The sequence below is a fragment of the Anoplophora glabripennis genome, unplaced genomic scaffold (assembly GCF_000390285.2).
Source record: "Anoplophora glabripennis isolate ALB-LARVAE unplaced genomic scaffold, Agla_2.0 scaffold5, whole genome shotgun sequence".
Classification (NCBI taxonomy): domain Eukaryota; kingdom Metazoa; phylum Arthropoda; class Insecta; order Coleoptera; family Cerambycidae; genus Anoplophora; species Anoplophora glabripennis.
The window spans coordinates 2451104-2466814 of record NW_019416525.1 but is presented as its reverse complement, the minus strand read 5'-3'; the positions used below and the strand labels follow the sequence as shown (position 1 = coordinate 2466814).

Sequence of the window (15711 nt, the reverse complement as noted above, 5' to 3'; positions counted from 1 at the left end):
TGAAAACAGATCCAAGATATCTTCGATAGTTTCTGAGATATCTCGAAAAAAGTGAAAATATCGATTTTCTATTTTTCGTTATAACTCATTTGTTTTTTAAGATAGAAAATGACAATTTGGACATCAGCCTACTATTTCAGAAAAATTAAAAAGAAATTCAAATTGCTGCAGGCAGACAGGATATTTTTGTAAAGTGTGATACATCGTTGAATTCGTATTTTTTTTCTTTATCCATCCATGAGGAGAACCAATATGGCGTCCATAAGGAAAAAAAAAGTTGACCATCGCGACACTGAAACAATGGAAGATAGAAAAAATCTCACCATTGAAATCGCCATGTTGGATAATGCCTAGATACAAAATTTCGTGACGCATCTTAAAAAACAAATGAGATAACGAAAAATAGAAAATCGATATTTTCACTTTTTTTCGAGATATCTCAGAAACTATCGAGATGTCTTGGATCTGTTTTAACCAAAACACTCGCCCCATAATTGTGCAACTTTTTTGTAATTTGAGCCACCCTGTATGACTAACGGTTTCCGATATCCCTGTAGTCTCCCTTTAAATAGTTGTAACCCTGTATTATAAATAGCAGTTTACTGTGTAGAACATATAGTTAATAGGTTTTTTTTACGAATTCGTGATCAGTGACCCCGAAAACCCCCGTACACCATATTTGGCTCGAATCTGTTGTTATTTGAAAATTCGTGATATCTGACCTTTTGACCCTTTTTTTTTGAGGTTAGAAAAAGAACCATCAATTCTGACCGCGGATTAATACAAGTTAACACTCTAACACGCAGGCTTCGCATACTTCAGTTGCATTGTTTTAGTTTTTTCTTATTAATGTAATAAGATTATGAGTAATGACTCATAATCTTATTTTAATATGTATCATTTACTGTTTGTTTGTCCTCTTACAAACATTTTATTTTAACATTTGACAACCATTTATTGCTTGTACTTGTATTGTTTTATTACCATTTTCTTTGTTCTTTAACTTGTGAACTAGTTACGTGCCAACACTGTTATACGCGTGTGTGTACTGTGTTGTATATTTTACTATAATTTTTATTATTTTTTATTTTCGTAATGATTTTATATTACTACTATAATTATTCTTTTTGACGTGTGTAAACACTTTTTGTGTACTAACACTAATATTTATCTATCTATCTTTTTTTAATTTTTAAACTTCTTTATTCTTTATTTTTAAATTTCTTTTCTTTTATATTTTGAGACATTTTCATTAACTATAACAGGGTGTCCCAGAAATAGGTGCCGAAATTTTAATCCAGCAATTAACAACTTTTGTGTAATATATTTTTTTAATTTCTTACATTTAAGACAACATAATTTTTTTTATTTTAAATATTTCTTAACATCCACTGGTCTTCGATTAATTAATATTGAACAAACATAGGTACATAATTTAATATTAGGCTAGCAAAAAAAATTAAGATCATTCCATAAAATATTCTCATTCGTTATTTCGATATTTATTTAATCTATAAGCAGCTCGTCACGTTATTTTAATGGGTACAACATATATATTTTTCTAAAATCTGAGAAAAATATTTATTAAACAAATTTTGTTGCTTTTGATGACTTAAATACGTGGTAAAACATTTTGGCACTCATTTTTGGGATGTCCCTGTATAGTATATGAAAATTTTTTGTTTAAAACATTTTCTTGTGTAGGCTAGGCTATTTTGACTCTCCTAAATTATTTTTTACAATGTTTTTGATTAAAATTTAAAATAACGTGACTAAAATATATTTAATAAAATGATATTTATCATCTTTTTTCAGTTCTTCAAATGGCAGATGAACGACGAATGAGCAACATTCGAAGATGTATGTTCCTAGTACCTAGGCGTTATATTATATCGTTTGGGGCTAGGAGTATATTTTTGTTGTTGCTCTCATCATCACATCACGATAGCAGAAATCGCGGTGAAAAAATTGATGGCATATACTAAGTCATTTTTGAGATAGTTTACTTTTTATCTGAAAGTGCAAAACCACCCCCTCTAACAATAAAACCTATGTCTGAACAGTTCAATTTCATGTCCTGGGTCCTACGAAACTTCGTTATATTTATGTCCGCGATATGTAAGTGGCGCCATCAGTTGATTGCATAAGAGATATGACTATTTGATTAAAAGTTTTAAAAATTTGTACCGAAACATAGTTTTTTTCGCGACTATTTAACTTGTAGTTACTATTTCTATCTCTTTTGAACTTAGTTGTCATATCGTAAGCTGAGATCTCTTCACTCACTCACATTACACATACTACAACATACACAACTTCAGTCGCAAAAAAAATATATAATTTTAAAGATATGTTAGTTCAAAATGGTCCGATAGATGGCAGCACATATATCTCGTCGACATAAGTTGAACGTAAAATCATGTTGTACTAAGGTAGTAAGGCCGGGATGGGTGGTGGGCACAGGGGCTGACCGACGAATTTCATTACCGCGACAATCTTACGGTGTGTTAATATAGTTAGTAATATGGTCAATAGTATTGTTTTTAGAGATAATTTCATAGAAATGTGAAACCTATCCCCCTTTTAGCAAATTTTTTACTGACAGTTCAATTTCTTGTTGTCTTACTAAACTTCGTGCAATTTATGTCCGCGAGATGCAAGTGGCGCCATCTATTGAATGCATAAAAGTTATGAAAATTGAATACCGTTTTATGAAATTTTTAAAAATATAAACGTAAGCTGAACATAATTTAAATTACAAAAGTTAGTTCAAAATTGGCGATAGATGGCCGATGATTACCACCACGACGACGTTAGGTCGTGTATATGATATATGTGAGATTTACAGTTTGACTTTGGTTTACAATAGTTTACATGTTATGACATGTTAAGAAATTAAAATTAAGGGTAATGATTACTGCAAAATTTAATTTTATTGTCTATTTTACCCTATTATTAGATATTCGGGGAGGTGGTATAAAATATTTAAAATCAGGGTGTGGTTAAGAGGTGGCAAATTGCACCAATAAATAAAAAATGTGTTTACAAATTATGAGATTTAATAATTAATTCACAATATTCACAATAACTCAGAAAACAATACAAGCAATAATAATTGAATATGAAATTAGTTTAAAGAGATATGATTATCCACCAGGCCAGCGCAACCAAGAGTATTTCTCCGGATCCGGGCAGACAAGTCGTCGAGGCTCGCTGATATCCCTTCTTCTGCTAACACGGCCAGACTTTTACAAAGGAAAAAAAAATAAAATAAAATCAGTCTTATTAAAAAAAAGTATACAGGCAGCACAAACAAATATTAAAAAATAAAATAAAAATAAAAATATTCAGTCTCGTGGGACAATGCAGACCCGATGCTCAAGACACATCTAAAGTCCAATCTTGATAACATATGGTATGGGAGTATGCTAACCCCATACTCAAGACTGATCTAAAGTCCAGTCTAGATAATACACATAATGATCAAATCAACAAATAAAATGAAAATACTTTCAAAGATTAATAAGAGAAATATAAGATATCTTGATCTTCAGCCTAGTATTAAAAAATAATAATCAGTCAAATCGGTGCGTTACAATCTGTAACAACAGCAAGACGCGTGTCTGTCAACAATTAGTAATAATAATACAAGGGTGAAATTGTCATAAAAGTTAATCTTGTTCGGTATTTCAACATTGAGCAAAATTTTCGATGTTAATTCCCCATTATCCTCACAATTAAAAATATATGTACACACTTAAGGTTCACCCTGTCCCTGTATGGAATTTCTGGTTGATCGTCAAAATGTACAGGGGACGGCGAAAATACTGATAATCGTAGGCAACACTGTACATTAATATAAACGATATCGGATATTTTAGTTTTCAAAAGGCAGCATTTATTTGTCTTTGATGAATATTACAAGCTTTAAATTTAAGGGACTGCAGGAAAATGTATATAATTTTATATTTAAGCGAATTAGTCCGTTCGTATTCAGTTGAGCTATAAAGAAGAGATAAAAAGAATTAGTAATACACCGGGACCAGCTGCAGAATCAATAAGTAGCCAATTAATTTTCAGTGCGAACATTTTCACACCCCCAGAAGAATATTTACGGAACTGAAATCTCTTGAAACCTGGCAACATGAAGAACTCGAAATTATGGCAAAAAAATGTAGTTCGTATTTTAAAAAAGGTATTAAGCGTTGTATATTATTTAATTAATCGTAATGAAGTGGTAAAAAATTAAGCGAGTTTGAGAAGTACAGCATTTTCTCAAAGAGTAATGTAATTTTACATCGGAAAATAATTTATAAAGTACCCGGAAATTTAATTTTATAGACCCATTTAAAACTTCATTTTCTGCAACCCCTTTCAGTTATTGGGACTACCAATAGCAAGAGTTCCTATGTAAAAGAGAATATGAAATAAAACAGTTTCAATCAATTAACTAGCTGTTTGAATTTATATACTTGGTTAATTCTCAACGACCTATTTAATTACATATTTTTGCTGCATAAATAAACGTTTCTTCGTTTCTTATTTAGTCATGATTGTGCAAACTTATGTGACTGGAAATAAATTAAACGCTTCATTGTAGTTTTTGAACTTGAATGTAATTCGATCAAGTTTTGAATCTTGGAGGATTAGACAATGAAACGATAAATGAAATTTGAATATCAGATTAAAATAATTTATTCACAAACCACAAAAGTTGATAAAACTTGTTTACAGTTTTAATCATTATAGAGTTTATGGGTAAAAGAATGTCAAAGTGGTATAACGTGTAGGACGACATTGATTATAATGAGTTCTAAAACACATAAAACAAGGCTTTGCGCTGAAGTTTTAATATAATTTTCTGAAACATCTAAATGTCCCTTGTTCCGAGCCAACAAGATCTCGTTATATATTTGGCTACGATAAAGAAATTAAATTCTGTCAAATATCCCCTTCATCATGTAGAAAACTTTCAACCCCTATTAACCAATGTCAAATATCCTTTGCTCCGAGGAATTGATATATTTTGTTAGTGGAATGAAAATATTGTAGCGGCGGCATTTTAATTAAATATTTTTAGACAATTTTACAAATAGATGTAATTTTCGTTTTCAGCTACTGACAGTAAAAAAGGGAAATAATTATAGTAAACATCAAAAGCTTGGGAAAGGAGTTATTAATTTGAATGTCCAAATACATGTAGCTGTAGCCATTGTACAATTCTTTTCGATCTTTTTACTCATTTCAGCCCCTTTAGCCCTTAAATAAATCACTTGTAATTTTTCACGGACAGAACTGAATATCAGTGAGCGTTTCACCCACTGTTGTACGACTACAACGGCTGAAAACTATAAAAATGTGCCAACTTTTCATTCCAACCGCGGAAAAGAAATTTGCAAATCAAAATTATTTTCAGAAGAGTCGTTGCCAGAATTGAATTTCTAACTGTTCTAATATTAACGTGAGTGTAAATGACTTTTTCACTAGAATTTGAAAATAATGAATGTTTTTCACTTAAAGGAATATGAAAAATTAAAAACGAAAAATTCAAAAAGTCAGTAGCTATCGGTAAATTAAATACATTAGTAAGAATACCCTCAAATAATATAATAATATTTTCATTTTACCACTTCCAGAGTTAATAACGAAAAAACAAATTATAAACACTTATACGTTCTTTTTGCAAGATCTACCTAAATCCGTGAGACTGCCCACCATTCTTTGGACACTCTGTATGGCGTCTAACTAATTTCAACACCCTGTATTTGTGATTTTTTTTGACTCAATATTTAGTTCATTAAAAATTAAGTCTAAGCAAAAAAATGCTCGGATTTGAGTAAATTTACTCACCTCTATTAATTGAGTTATTAGTTGGCAGTGCAATTTGAATTGAAATATTTTTCGCCCGGCGACTAAACGTTTCGTAAATGTGTAAAAAAAATATTTTATTGTCTTACTACGTTTATAATTTTTGGTCGTCAAAGTTTCTACTTCCAAGGGGACGATCTTCGATGTTAGATATAACTATTCTACGTCTAGTCTAGTCCTGATGATAGAAAGCAGAACACCTTGTACGTAGAGTTACGCTACAGCAACGTTCATAGTTCCTTTCTTATGCATTGTAATCCACTGTTCCATTCAGCGGGCGTTCTCATTCCATACATTAATTAGAACCAAGTGCAAATGATGAATTAGATTTTCTCCCTCGCACTTCAGAAACTCGGCAAAGATTTTATCATTTCCCAGGGATTTATTGTTTTTCAATTCCTTCACGCATCAAAGTGTCCCTTCCAATGTTAGCTCTAACTAGTTATTTTATCCACTACAGTTTCCAGCCGATAGAAAATTTGCCGCCGTGATAAGTTAATATTAAATAAAATAGGTTTGCTTTTTGATAAAATGCGTATAAATTCGACGACAGTAGGTATGTTCCGCGTTCAGGGCGAAGTTAATAAAAGTAAGTATAATTAATCAGAATTACTAGATTGATTTTTCATTAATACGGTACTGGTTCCTGAACAGAGCGCGACATAAAGCGTTCGTTAATAAAAATAATGTTCTATTTTTCCCTTTGTTCTCCGTGTGCCACTGTATCAATTACAGTAATAAAATGGCGTTAGTAATGATGATTGCCAATTAAAGCAACACAACGAATCTCTAAAAATCCTCCATTTTTCACAGTTACCAGCTTTGGCTTTTAGCCATTTATAAAAACAATGCACCGTATTATTCTATACTTGATTTATTTAAAAAATATATTTACACAATATGGAAAATTATATTTCAAAAAGCGTTGTTATTAATTAGGTTGACATATATCAAGTTATTTTAATATGTTTAAATATGTACAATCATATTTTTGTTGAAGTTGAAGTCACTTTTGTATCGACAAATCTATGAAAAATAAATAAAATCTTACCTCACTAATTAAATCAATTTACTAATGTTTCGATTCTTTCGATGCCGGAACTTGGTCCCTTAATATGAAAATATTATTAGGCCTTTAAAATAGGTACATATCAAATTTTGTTAAAATATACAATGCAAAAGCGTTACCAAATATGGCAGGGCAGCGAGTATATTTTTATATATGAAAAGCATAGCTGCTTATAACGTTGCAAACTGTGCAAAATAATCTTTTTCATTTTCTCTCGACACTTTACTTAATAGAGTATTATATTTACTTCGAGTTTTATCCGTCTCGATTTATTTGATTTTATTTCCAATACCACCAGTGGTGTCTCTTTTCATATGTGATTGAGTGTAACACTCAAATAAAAATCAATAAAAATATATTATACAAATATGAATATTTTTGACAAATAAATATATAATATCAAGAACTCCAAGATACAGGGCGTTGAAATATAATTATGCATTTAACTTTTTTAATATGTACATTTCTTGTTCGGCGACGTTTTTATTTGTTTGCGAGAGATTCCTCTGATATTTTTCACAAGTTATGAGCTGGTGGTAAACCTATAACACTCATAAGATTGTTTTGCTACATTTTGTTACGGTCGCTAGGGTTTTTGCGGTTCTAATGGACGGGCGGACCTTGCATGAAATATGGACTACATTAAACTTAAAAAAAACTCATATCTATCCGAGGACCATAAAAGTACTATCGTGGGGATGATATGGCTCCCGGCCTTGTTTTCATTAAAAAAGTTGTGCATCTAGAAGAGAACGAATCACTCTTCACAAGCAACTGCAGCGTATTAAAAAATCCCTCTACTTTAATTTTCCCCCTACCAACATAAAATTGTCAGTGGACGTACTTATTTAAAAATTCAATAAATGTGATTTATATTAAAAAAGACAAAATGTTCGCTTCGCGTTTGTCTCGGAATAAAATGATTTTCCAGCACCGCACTGGTTTCATATATACGAAACTGCCATTTTAAATTTAATTCCCCAACTTATCATGAACCCAAACTAAATAGAACATGCATGATATTTGATATTGTCAACCACAATGTATCGCTAGCGAGTTTAAAGAGAAAATTTAAAAGTACATGAATGGAAAAAGGATAAATAGACATGTAATGTAATGTAAACACGTTTTAGTTTTTTTGCAAAATAATACGAGTCAAATCAATCTTAAGAATTAATTTATACCTATTACTATTGCCGTTTTTTTAATCCTCACCGAACTACATTTGATTATAATTGCACAACTGTGAAATTACAAGGCAGTGCAAAATATAATATTTATCAACACTGTTAAGAAAACTGTTCAATTTTTATTCGGTGGATATTATTCAGAAAAAAATTGAAAATATCCCCTTACGAAAATATTTGTTCAAATAAACAATACTTGCTGATTTTGTACAGTATTCTCGATTAAGGATAACAGAAGTTAGCAGGAAAAATATATTTTTGAAAAATATTTCATTTTAGTTGAAATATGAAAATAGTGTAAACTGCAGGCACATTTTGGTAGTTCGGAAACGGTCAAAACTAGGCTCATCATAGATATTTGTCTTCCTTGGTTAAATATTCACTACGTCAGCGGTAGACGTCTCTAGGACGAAGCTTTTAGTGTTGAGAAAAGCTGTCTACGGCGAATTCCAACATTTTGGTAACACTCGAACAAAATATGCCAAGAGCTAACACGGTTAGTTGTTAGTTATTTGTATGATTTCGCTATAAATTAACTAAATTTACCGGTGCGGCTCATAAATTATTCTGTTTAATTTTTAAACGTTTTCGCAGACATATTCAAAGTTTTATAAGTATTTACTGTTCCTTTGCCAATTCTGTTTGTTTTTCGTTTTTTTTTGTTCATACACACAAGATATAAAATACAAATAGAGAGCGGTAAAGAATACGCGAGGCTTTTGGATTAACTTACCGGCTATGAATGATGTAATACTTGATTGCACTGTAATGATTGTTCTGTGGTGACGCCCATGATAAGTCCGCGGTACGTGAAGTGAAACTGACAATAAGAGGGCGGCCAGGAGGATCCGGAACGTCTGAAAAAGAAAAAAATAAAAAATAAGCTTACAGGGCTTAATTACTTTTAAGAGGAATTAGTTATTATGTATTTGATCAGGGGTGTCTCCAAGAATTTGTGGTCATAGGTTGTACAAGTTATAATAATTTTTTAGCCTATTTTTATTTTGTTATGCAATGAAAATACCCCACTGCAATAAAATAAACGTACGGAAGACCTATACGTTGAAAACGTAAGATTAAAAAAAAATAAATTGTTAATTTGCCGGGTAACTCAAATGGAAACAAAATACATTTTTCAAGATCCATTACGACTGTATTAAAATTGCGCCAAACTCTCTTTCATGCCGTGCTTTGAACGATTTGTTAATCTAATATATTTTCCTTTGTACCTTTTCTTTCCCATTTCTTTTTGTCTTAATAATATAAACACTTTTCAAGCAACGATAACGTTCCCCAACCTCAACGTATTTACGTTAAAAATTGTTCGCACAAAACACATCGGAAAGATGAAAACAAAAATCTATACATCAAAAACAGTGAACTATGAAAACGAACGCGAGTTAATATTTATAGAAGGAATAGATTTACGAACAAATTGCGGACCTTATACGGCAGTTTATGGTCGAAATGTCAACTTACCTAAGACTCTCAGTTGGACGACTCCATCCGGTTGTAGACGGTTGTTGATGAGGCAGATGTAATCCCCCGTGTCAGATGCTAGGACTGGATGGATGGTCATCCCGTAGTCCTTAGCTAATGATATACGGTGTTGTTCAGTGTACACGGTTAGAGAACTTTTCGAGTAATCTAAAATCACTTTGTTTTGCGACAAAGAGAACCATTCGAGGGCGTACACTAGCGATTGCTCGTTGGCACCTGGACAAGGCAAGGACTGGTTGTGATAAGCCTTCACGAAAATCTGCTCGGTCGGGGTAGCCGTCACATCTGAAACAGAAAACAGTTATTCGCTAGGGTGGCTAAGAAACTTTTCTTACACTTAAAATGTTCATCGAGTAACTTTATAAAAGATATTCTATATAAAATGGCATAGGAACGTAAGATACTTATAAAACGAATGGCGCAATTACTTTTTCGTGAAACAGTGAACTGTGTTTTGTGGTTTTTCTAGTGACTAGACAAGACATATTTGAATACATGCAAATTAATAGGCTCGTGTTTGTATATGTCACGTGAGCCTATGAGATGTCACGTGACGTTACAATAGTGTGACAGCTATTACTGCCAGTTTTTAAACTTCGTACCCGATTCAGAACCGCGTAAAAACTAAACAACCATACCTGCCCTAAATTATGGATAAGATATGATTACCCCCCTTAAAATCTATGATACACTGAATAGTAAGTTGGATTGATTATGTCCAAGTCTATCGAAATTTTTACGATTACACAATTTTTACACAAAATTAATGCCAATCCACCGTATTCTTTGTAATACTCGGTTTCATACGGTACTGCTATTCCGTTAGAACGAATAATTTTCTCCCATTTAAACGAATATTTTTAAAAACCCAATTGAAAAATATTAATTCGTTTGTAATTAAATTCGTGTGTATCGCGAAGTACGAAATTAATTTATTCACCGACGTAAATTTTCCATAACTCGACGTAAAATATTTACGGAAATTTCTCATGTTGGGTATTAAATTTGAAGCCCGCGCTGTCCATAACATAAAATTAGCTCTTTAGACAGACCCATACAAAAAGTAACAAGCCGATTTTAGAAATCACGGACCTTTTTAACCGCATTCATTGCCTATTTGCGTCGTATGATTCGGTCCTGCTAAAGCAATGTAATTGACTCAGGATCGGCCTCGAGATATTGTACAGCCCTTGGCAGAACACTGTTCTTATACGATGACATGTAATGGAATATCCTCGGACAGTTTATTTAATATCAAACGGATTGTTAAATAGAATTCATCATTTAAACGTACATAAGACTTAAATTGTGGAACATGGCACGATATCCATGTGTGTAATCCTTTATTATATACGATATAGAGATATTTGTGATTTATATCGTTTTCTATTGCCAGCCAGTTTCATTTAAGAGGGGCGTTACCATCAAAGCCGTTTACAACATCGAGATATTATACCTTTCGTGTTGAAAGTGCTAAAGGCAAATATTTTTATTATTTTGTTTGTCGGGTAACTCTTCAAAGCTACTAACTAGTAATTGTAATTTGGGAATAGATGCAATCTGTCACATTATTTTTGAAATAGTCACATAACAATCGGGTTTCACGATTTCTGAAATACTTGTTAATTAATAAATACGTGTTAAACTTGGCTCGTTATTTTTTATCAGGAATTATAGGTATTACAAATGCTGCGTCAGAAAAGATCAAAGCTTCTTTAAATTGGTAAAGGAACGACACATTACGAGCTATTGGCAAGCGTATTATCGTATATCGGTCTGTCTTTTGAAATCCAGTCCCTATTTCTGTGGAAATATATATTATTTTTGTTTTTCAAATATTAACAAAACCATATATACAAAATAAAATACCGCCAAACCGTTACCAAAATTGTGCAATTAATCCGATAAAAATCCTCCAAATCGTGTCGCACGTGTATTACTAATTAAATAACGGGGTACGCGAATGACCAAACATTAAATCCAATCCTTGTTTCCAATTTACTAAAATTTGGCGCCAATATACCACTGGAGAAACCAGATACGCGTTTCCAAATAAATATCAGGGATTTCCAAATATCAATTAAATTTCCGATACGTAGAGGGATTTTTTTTTATTTTATCCATAATGATGCAGAACTTTTCGATGCCTTCTTCCAATTTTATTTCTACTAGTTCCATCATTTTGTTAAGGAGCAAAATCAAAGACTTACTACTCTCGGCAGCTTGTATATCTCTGCCCAAATATATTTTAAAATTGTAATAGTACAAAGAATGACACACTATTCCGGCAAAAATAAGTTTACGTAAGCGTTTCTTAATATAGGCCGGTTTATCAGAACATTTCGTAAGAGTTTATCACAATTTATTCTGAAGTAAATTTAGTACAAAAAAAAATATAATTCTTAAATTGGGCATTATCCAGTTTTATTGTAGTAGTGTATTGTTATCAGATTATATTAAAGAGGGATGATATCGAAGATTATTAGGAATGGAAATGTTTTGACAAGGCCAATATTAAGTGTATCTTGTCATTTGTATATGTATACAAGTTTCGAAGAATTAATTTGTTTTGGTTACTATTCTAAAATCAAGAATCCTGGAGTGGCATAACTTACCAAAAACTCTTCTGGGGATATCATTGTGATTGATAGCAAACGGTAAACTAGTAGGAATAAGTAGCAACCAATAAATTATTGTTCTCATTGTGCTGGTAGCACCCGAGGACCACCGTAAAAATTACATTTTAAAGTGTACACGACCGCGAGGCCACTGTAACAACACCAACAACAAAATAAGAAGCGTTGATAACGTTAGTAAAAAGCGTTTCCCTAACCATCGATTCGCGTGTATTTGAGGAACGAGTTTCACTGCTAATGAAGAGTTCAAGTGCGAATCTCGCGTGGAAATGTTGCCAACTAAAATCTCATAGCCAGAGGCTTTTGCCGCCCCCAACATTGGTCACCCTTCTGCGGAGAAGCAAGCTTGCGCCTTACCGAGAACGTTTTGCGCATCCGTCGACCCCCGCACCCTGAAAAACTTTTGCTTTAACGAATCCATGTTTCGGCAACTAAGTTATATAGGTACACTGAATCGTTTATCGAAGAACCTCATAAGTAACGTGTAGAGATGTGGCAGTTGGAGGTCCATTGTATCCAGCTAGGTCCCGATTTGTATGTCGGAGCAATTTGAGAAAATCGGTAACAAATTTTATTCAGTCTATCTGGTTTTTATTAAGGGAAATTGTATCGGGATGATTTATTTTAATGGTTTTGGTAATAGCCCCCAACAATGTGGCCAGAGGCGGCTCCGGAAGGGACTGACACAACGGAATTGATGGAAAATCTAAATCATCCTATATACACTCGCCAATAGTCTACTTCTCCTTCATTCGAGTATAATTGCACAGAAACGTTGCGATCAACTTTCAAACGACAGGGTAATCATTCATGAATACAGGTATACACTATGTATGAACTTACACTGTAAAAAAAATTGAATGAAATTTCATTCAATTACACTCATTAATGTATTAGTGTCTGTCGACATCCGATCGAGTGAAATTTTCACTCTGTCAGTATGACAACTGAGACTTTACGAGCGAAACTAAAGAGGTTGAAGTGAGTAATTTTACTCAGATCCGAGTTTCTGCCAACTATCGAATGAGTGACTTTTACTCTATTAGCATTTAAGAACAATAATTGTTCTAATTTGATTAAAATTTAACACTAATACTACTATAGAGCAATTTTTTGCTTAGACTTGGTTTTTAATTGTCTAAATAGTGTGAAAAAAAAAAATTCACCCATAAAAGATAAATTTGGATATACGGGGTGTTGAAATTAGTTAGAAGCTTTACAGTGTCCAAGATAAGAGAGGGGATGGGAGAAATATAAACTATAGGTAGAAATAGGTACAGTGAACTATTTTTTTGTAATATTTTTAATAAAATCTTTTTAATACAAAAAAATATATAAATAACTAAAAAAAATAAAGAAATTCAACGAAAAATAGGTAAAATATAATCTCGGATTTTTAAAAAATTTGTCGACCACTTTTTAATAAAATCTTCACGGTTGTCAAAAATAAGCTTTCTGTGTATACTCATCATTGCTAGGCCATTGAGATGATTTTGAACCATAGTATTTCTCAGCCAGGTTTTTGTTCTTTTTTTTAATTTAAAATTCCAGAGCTAAATTTTTAAAATATGGAAATGCATTACTTTTTAACATGAAATTTTATATTTTTAAATTCTTTTGTCAACAAATATTTATACTAATTCATTACAATTGCTTTTTAAAAAAATAAAGTAAGGTATTAATTTTGAAAATTAAAGTTCAAGTAAATAAAATATTTTATTAAAAATTTCCAATCTAATACATTCTCAGCTTAAAAAAATTGGTGATGCCCTTGGAAAGTTATATGTGTATGTATGTCTTAATAAATTTTAATCAATATGGTGAACCAAAAGGCAGGCAATAACAGAAAAGGACGGAAAAATTCGAATTCATAAAGTTGTTATATTGAGAAAACTATGTAAATAAATGTAATAAAAAAACTATTTTGACTAAATTGACTATTAAATAAAATTTTTACTAGGACCTTGCACACGTGTCCTCCTCAATCATACTTGTCCGTCTTTCTATTGGTTGGTAGAAATGCTTTGCACAGGACTTAGGGATACACCTTACTTTAAAATCCGTTATATTTTTTAGTATTTACACGGGACAGTTATATCTACAGCATTTGGGGCGAGACTTAAAAACTTGGGGACATAGCTGCTGAAGAAACAAATTGCCCGACAAAATGTCTGCCAAATTTATTTCAACAATTCTTCCACACTTCTAAGTTTCCTTCACAGAAACCCAGCACAAGTAGCATATCAACTTGTTCGCTAAATGTAAATTTTCCAGCCATTTTCAACAACAATCAGAGGCAATTTGTTGAACACCTTATAGTGTGTCAATTAACTTTAAATCATAGTCAAATAAGACCAGTAATAAACCTAAATCATGTACCAAAGGTTCTTCTACGGTAAAGTGTTACAGAGATAATAATTTTTTGTATACAGGTAGGTTTGGTTAAATTACAATATTTTGGACACCCCTACATGTACCTGCCCTGTGTCGGTTCTTATGCGGGACACCCTGTATATATTATATTGGTAAGCGGCAATACGAGTTGTAGTTATTATCACACATAACCTAAATCGGTGGTCAAGCCGTGTGCCGCTCTATGCTCACAATACACAATACTAATGACTGTCACAAAAAAACAAAGCAAAGCGTTAAACTCACTCACACGCGCAAGCGACAATGAAATGCACGGCCTACGTCTCTCAGCAGAAAAACCGGGATTGTTCACCGGCACGCTAGGCCTACAGAGTAGGCATTAGGCCGCTAGATATACGTATCGAATAAATTGATCGATTCGAAGTTTCAGATCAAAGGCAAACATGTTTCATTAAACGCGTTGATAAATGTATTGAAGTTAGAGGTGGTCATCTTGAGCAATTATTGTTAAATAGACATTTTTTTACTAATGTTTACTATTTTATTGTTCATTACATTTTTTAATTCTAAATAAACCCTTGTTTTTGACATTTCTATATGATTTTGCGAGACAACTACTTTCATAAAGTATACCTTTTTTGTGCAAAAAAAAGTTGGAAAATACGAATTTGATACCAAAGATGAAATACAAAGTACATATAAAAAAGTTGTCGATTTTAACACATTCATTATACTGCAGCTAGCGTCCTCTATGAGCTAAAACCAAAATGTGAACAGCTTCAACTCCTTCCAATGAACTCCAAAATTTGTAGGGACATTTGCATTTATTAAGAAATAAAGTAAAATATTTTACATTTAACACCCTGTATCTCTTTTACTATCAACTTTAGGACTAAGGTGAGTTCGGCTAAATCGCAATACAGGGTGTCCCGAAATTCATGCAACAAACTTTGGTCATACATTCTTAAGACAAATTTAGGGGACGCGTATTTTTTCATTTTGCCAACTGGCCCCCTATTTCGGAGTTATAGCCCCCTGAAATCTGCCCCTAGGTAGTCTTTTATATCTCAAAACCATG

General features: G+C 32.4%; 1 protein-coding gene across 1 annotated transcript; it reads right to left on the bottom strand.

The window, feature by feature from the left end:
* Positions 1-3041: 3041 nt before the first annotated feature.
* Positions 3042-12550, bottom strand: LOC108906786 (titin-like). The gene is made up of 4 exons (XM_018710146.2): positions 12240-12550; positions 9604-9909; positions 8858-8981; positions 3042-3245 (listed from the first exon to the last, which is right to left on the bottom strand). The coding sequence occupies exons 1-4, from the start codon at positions 12325-12327 to the stop codon at positions 3128-3130; spliced, it is 636 nt and encodes a 211-aa protein (XP_018565662.1). The 5' UTR covers positions 12328-12550; the 3' UTR covers positions 3042-3127.
* Positions 12551-15711: the final 3161 nt, after the last annotated feature.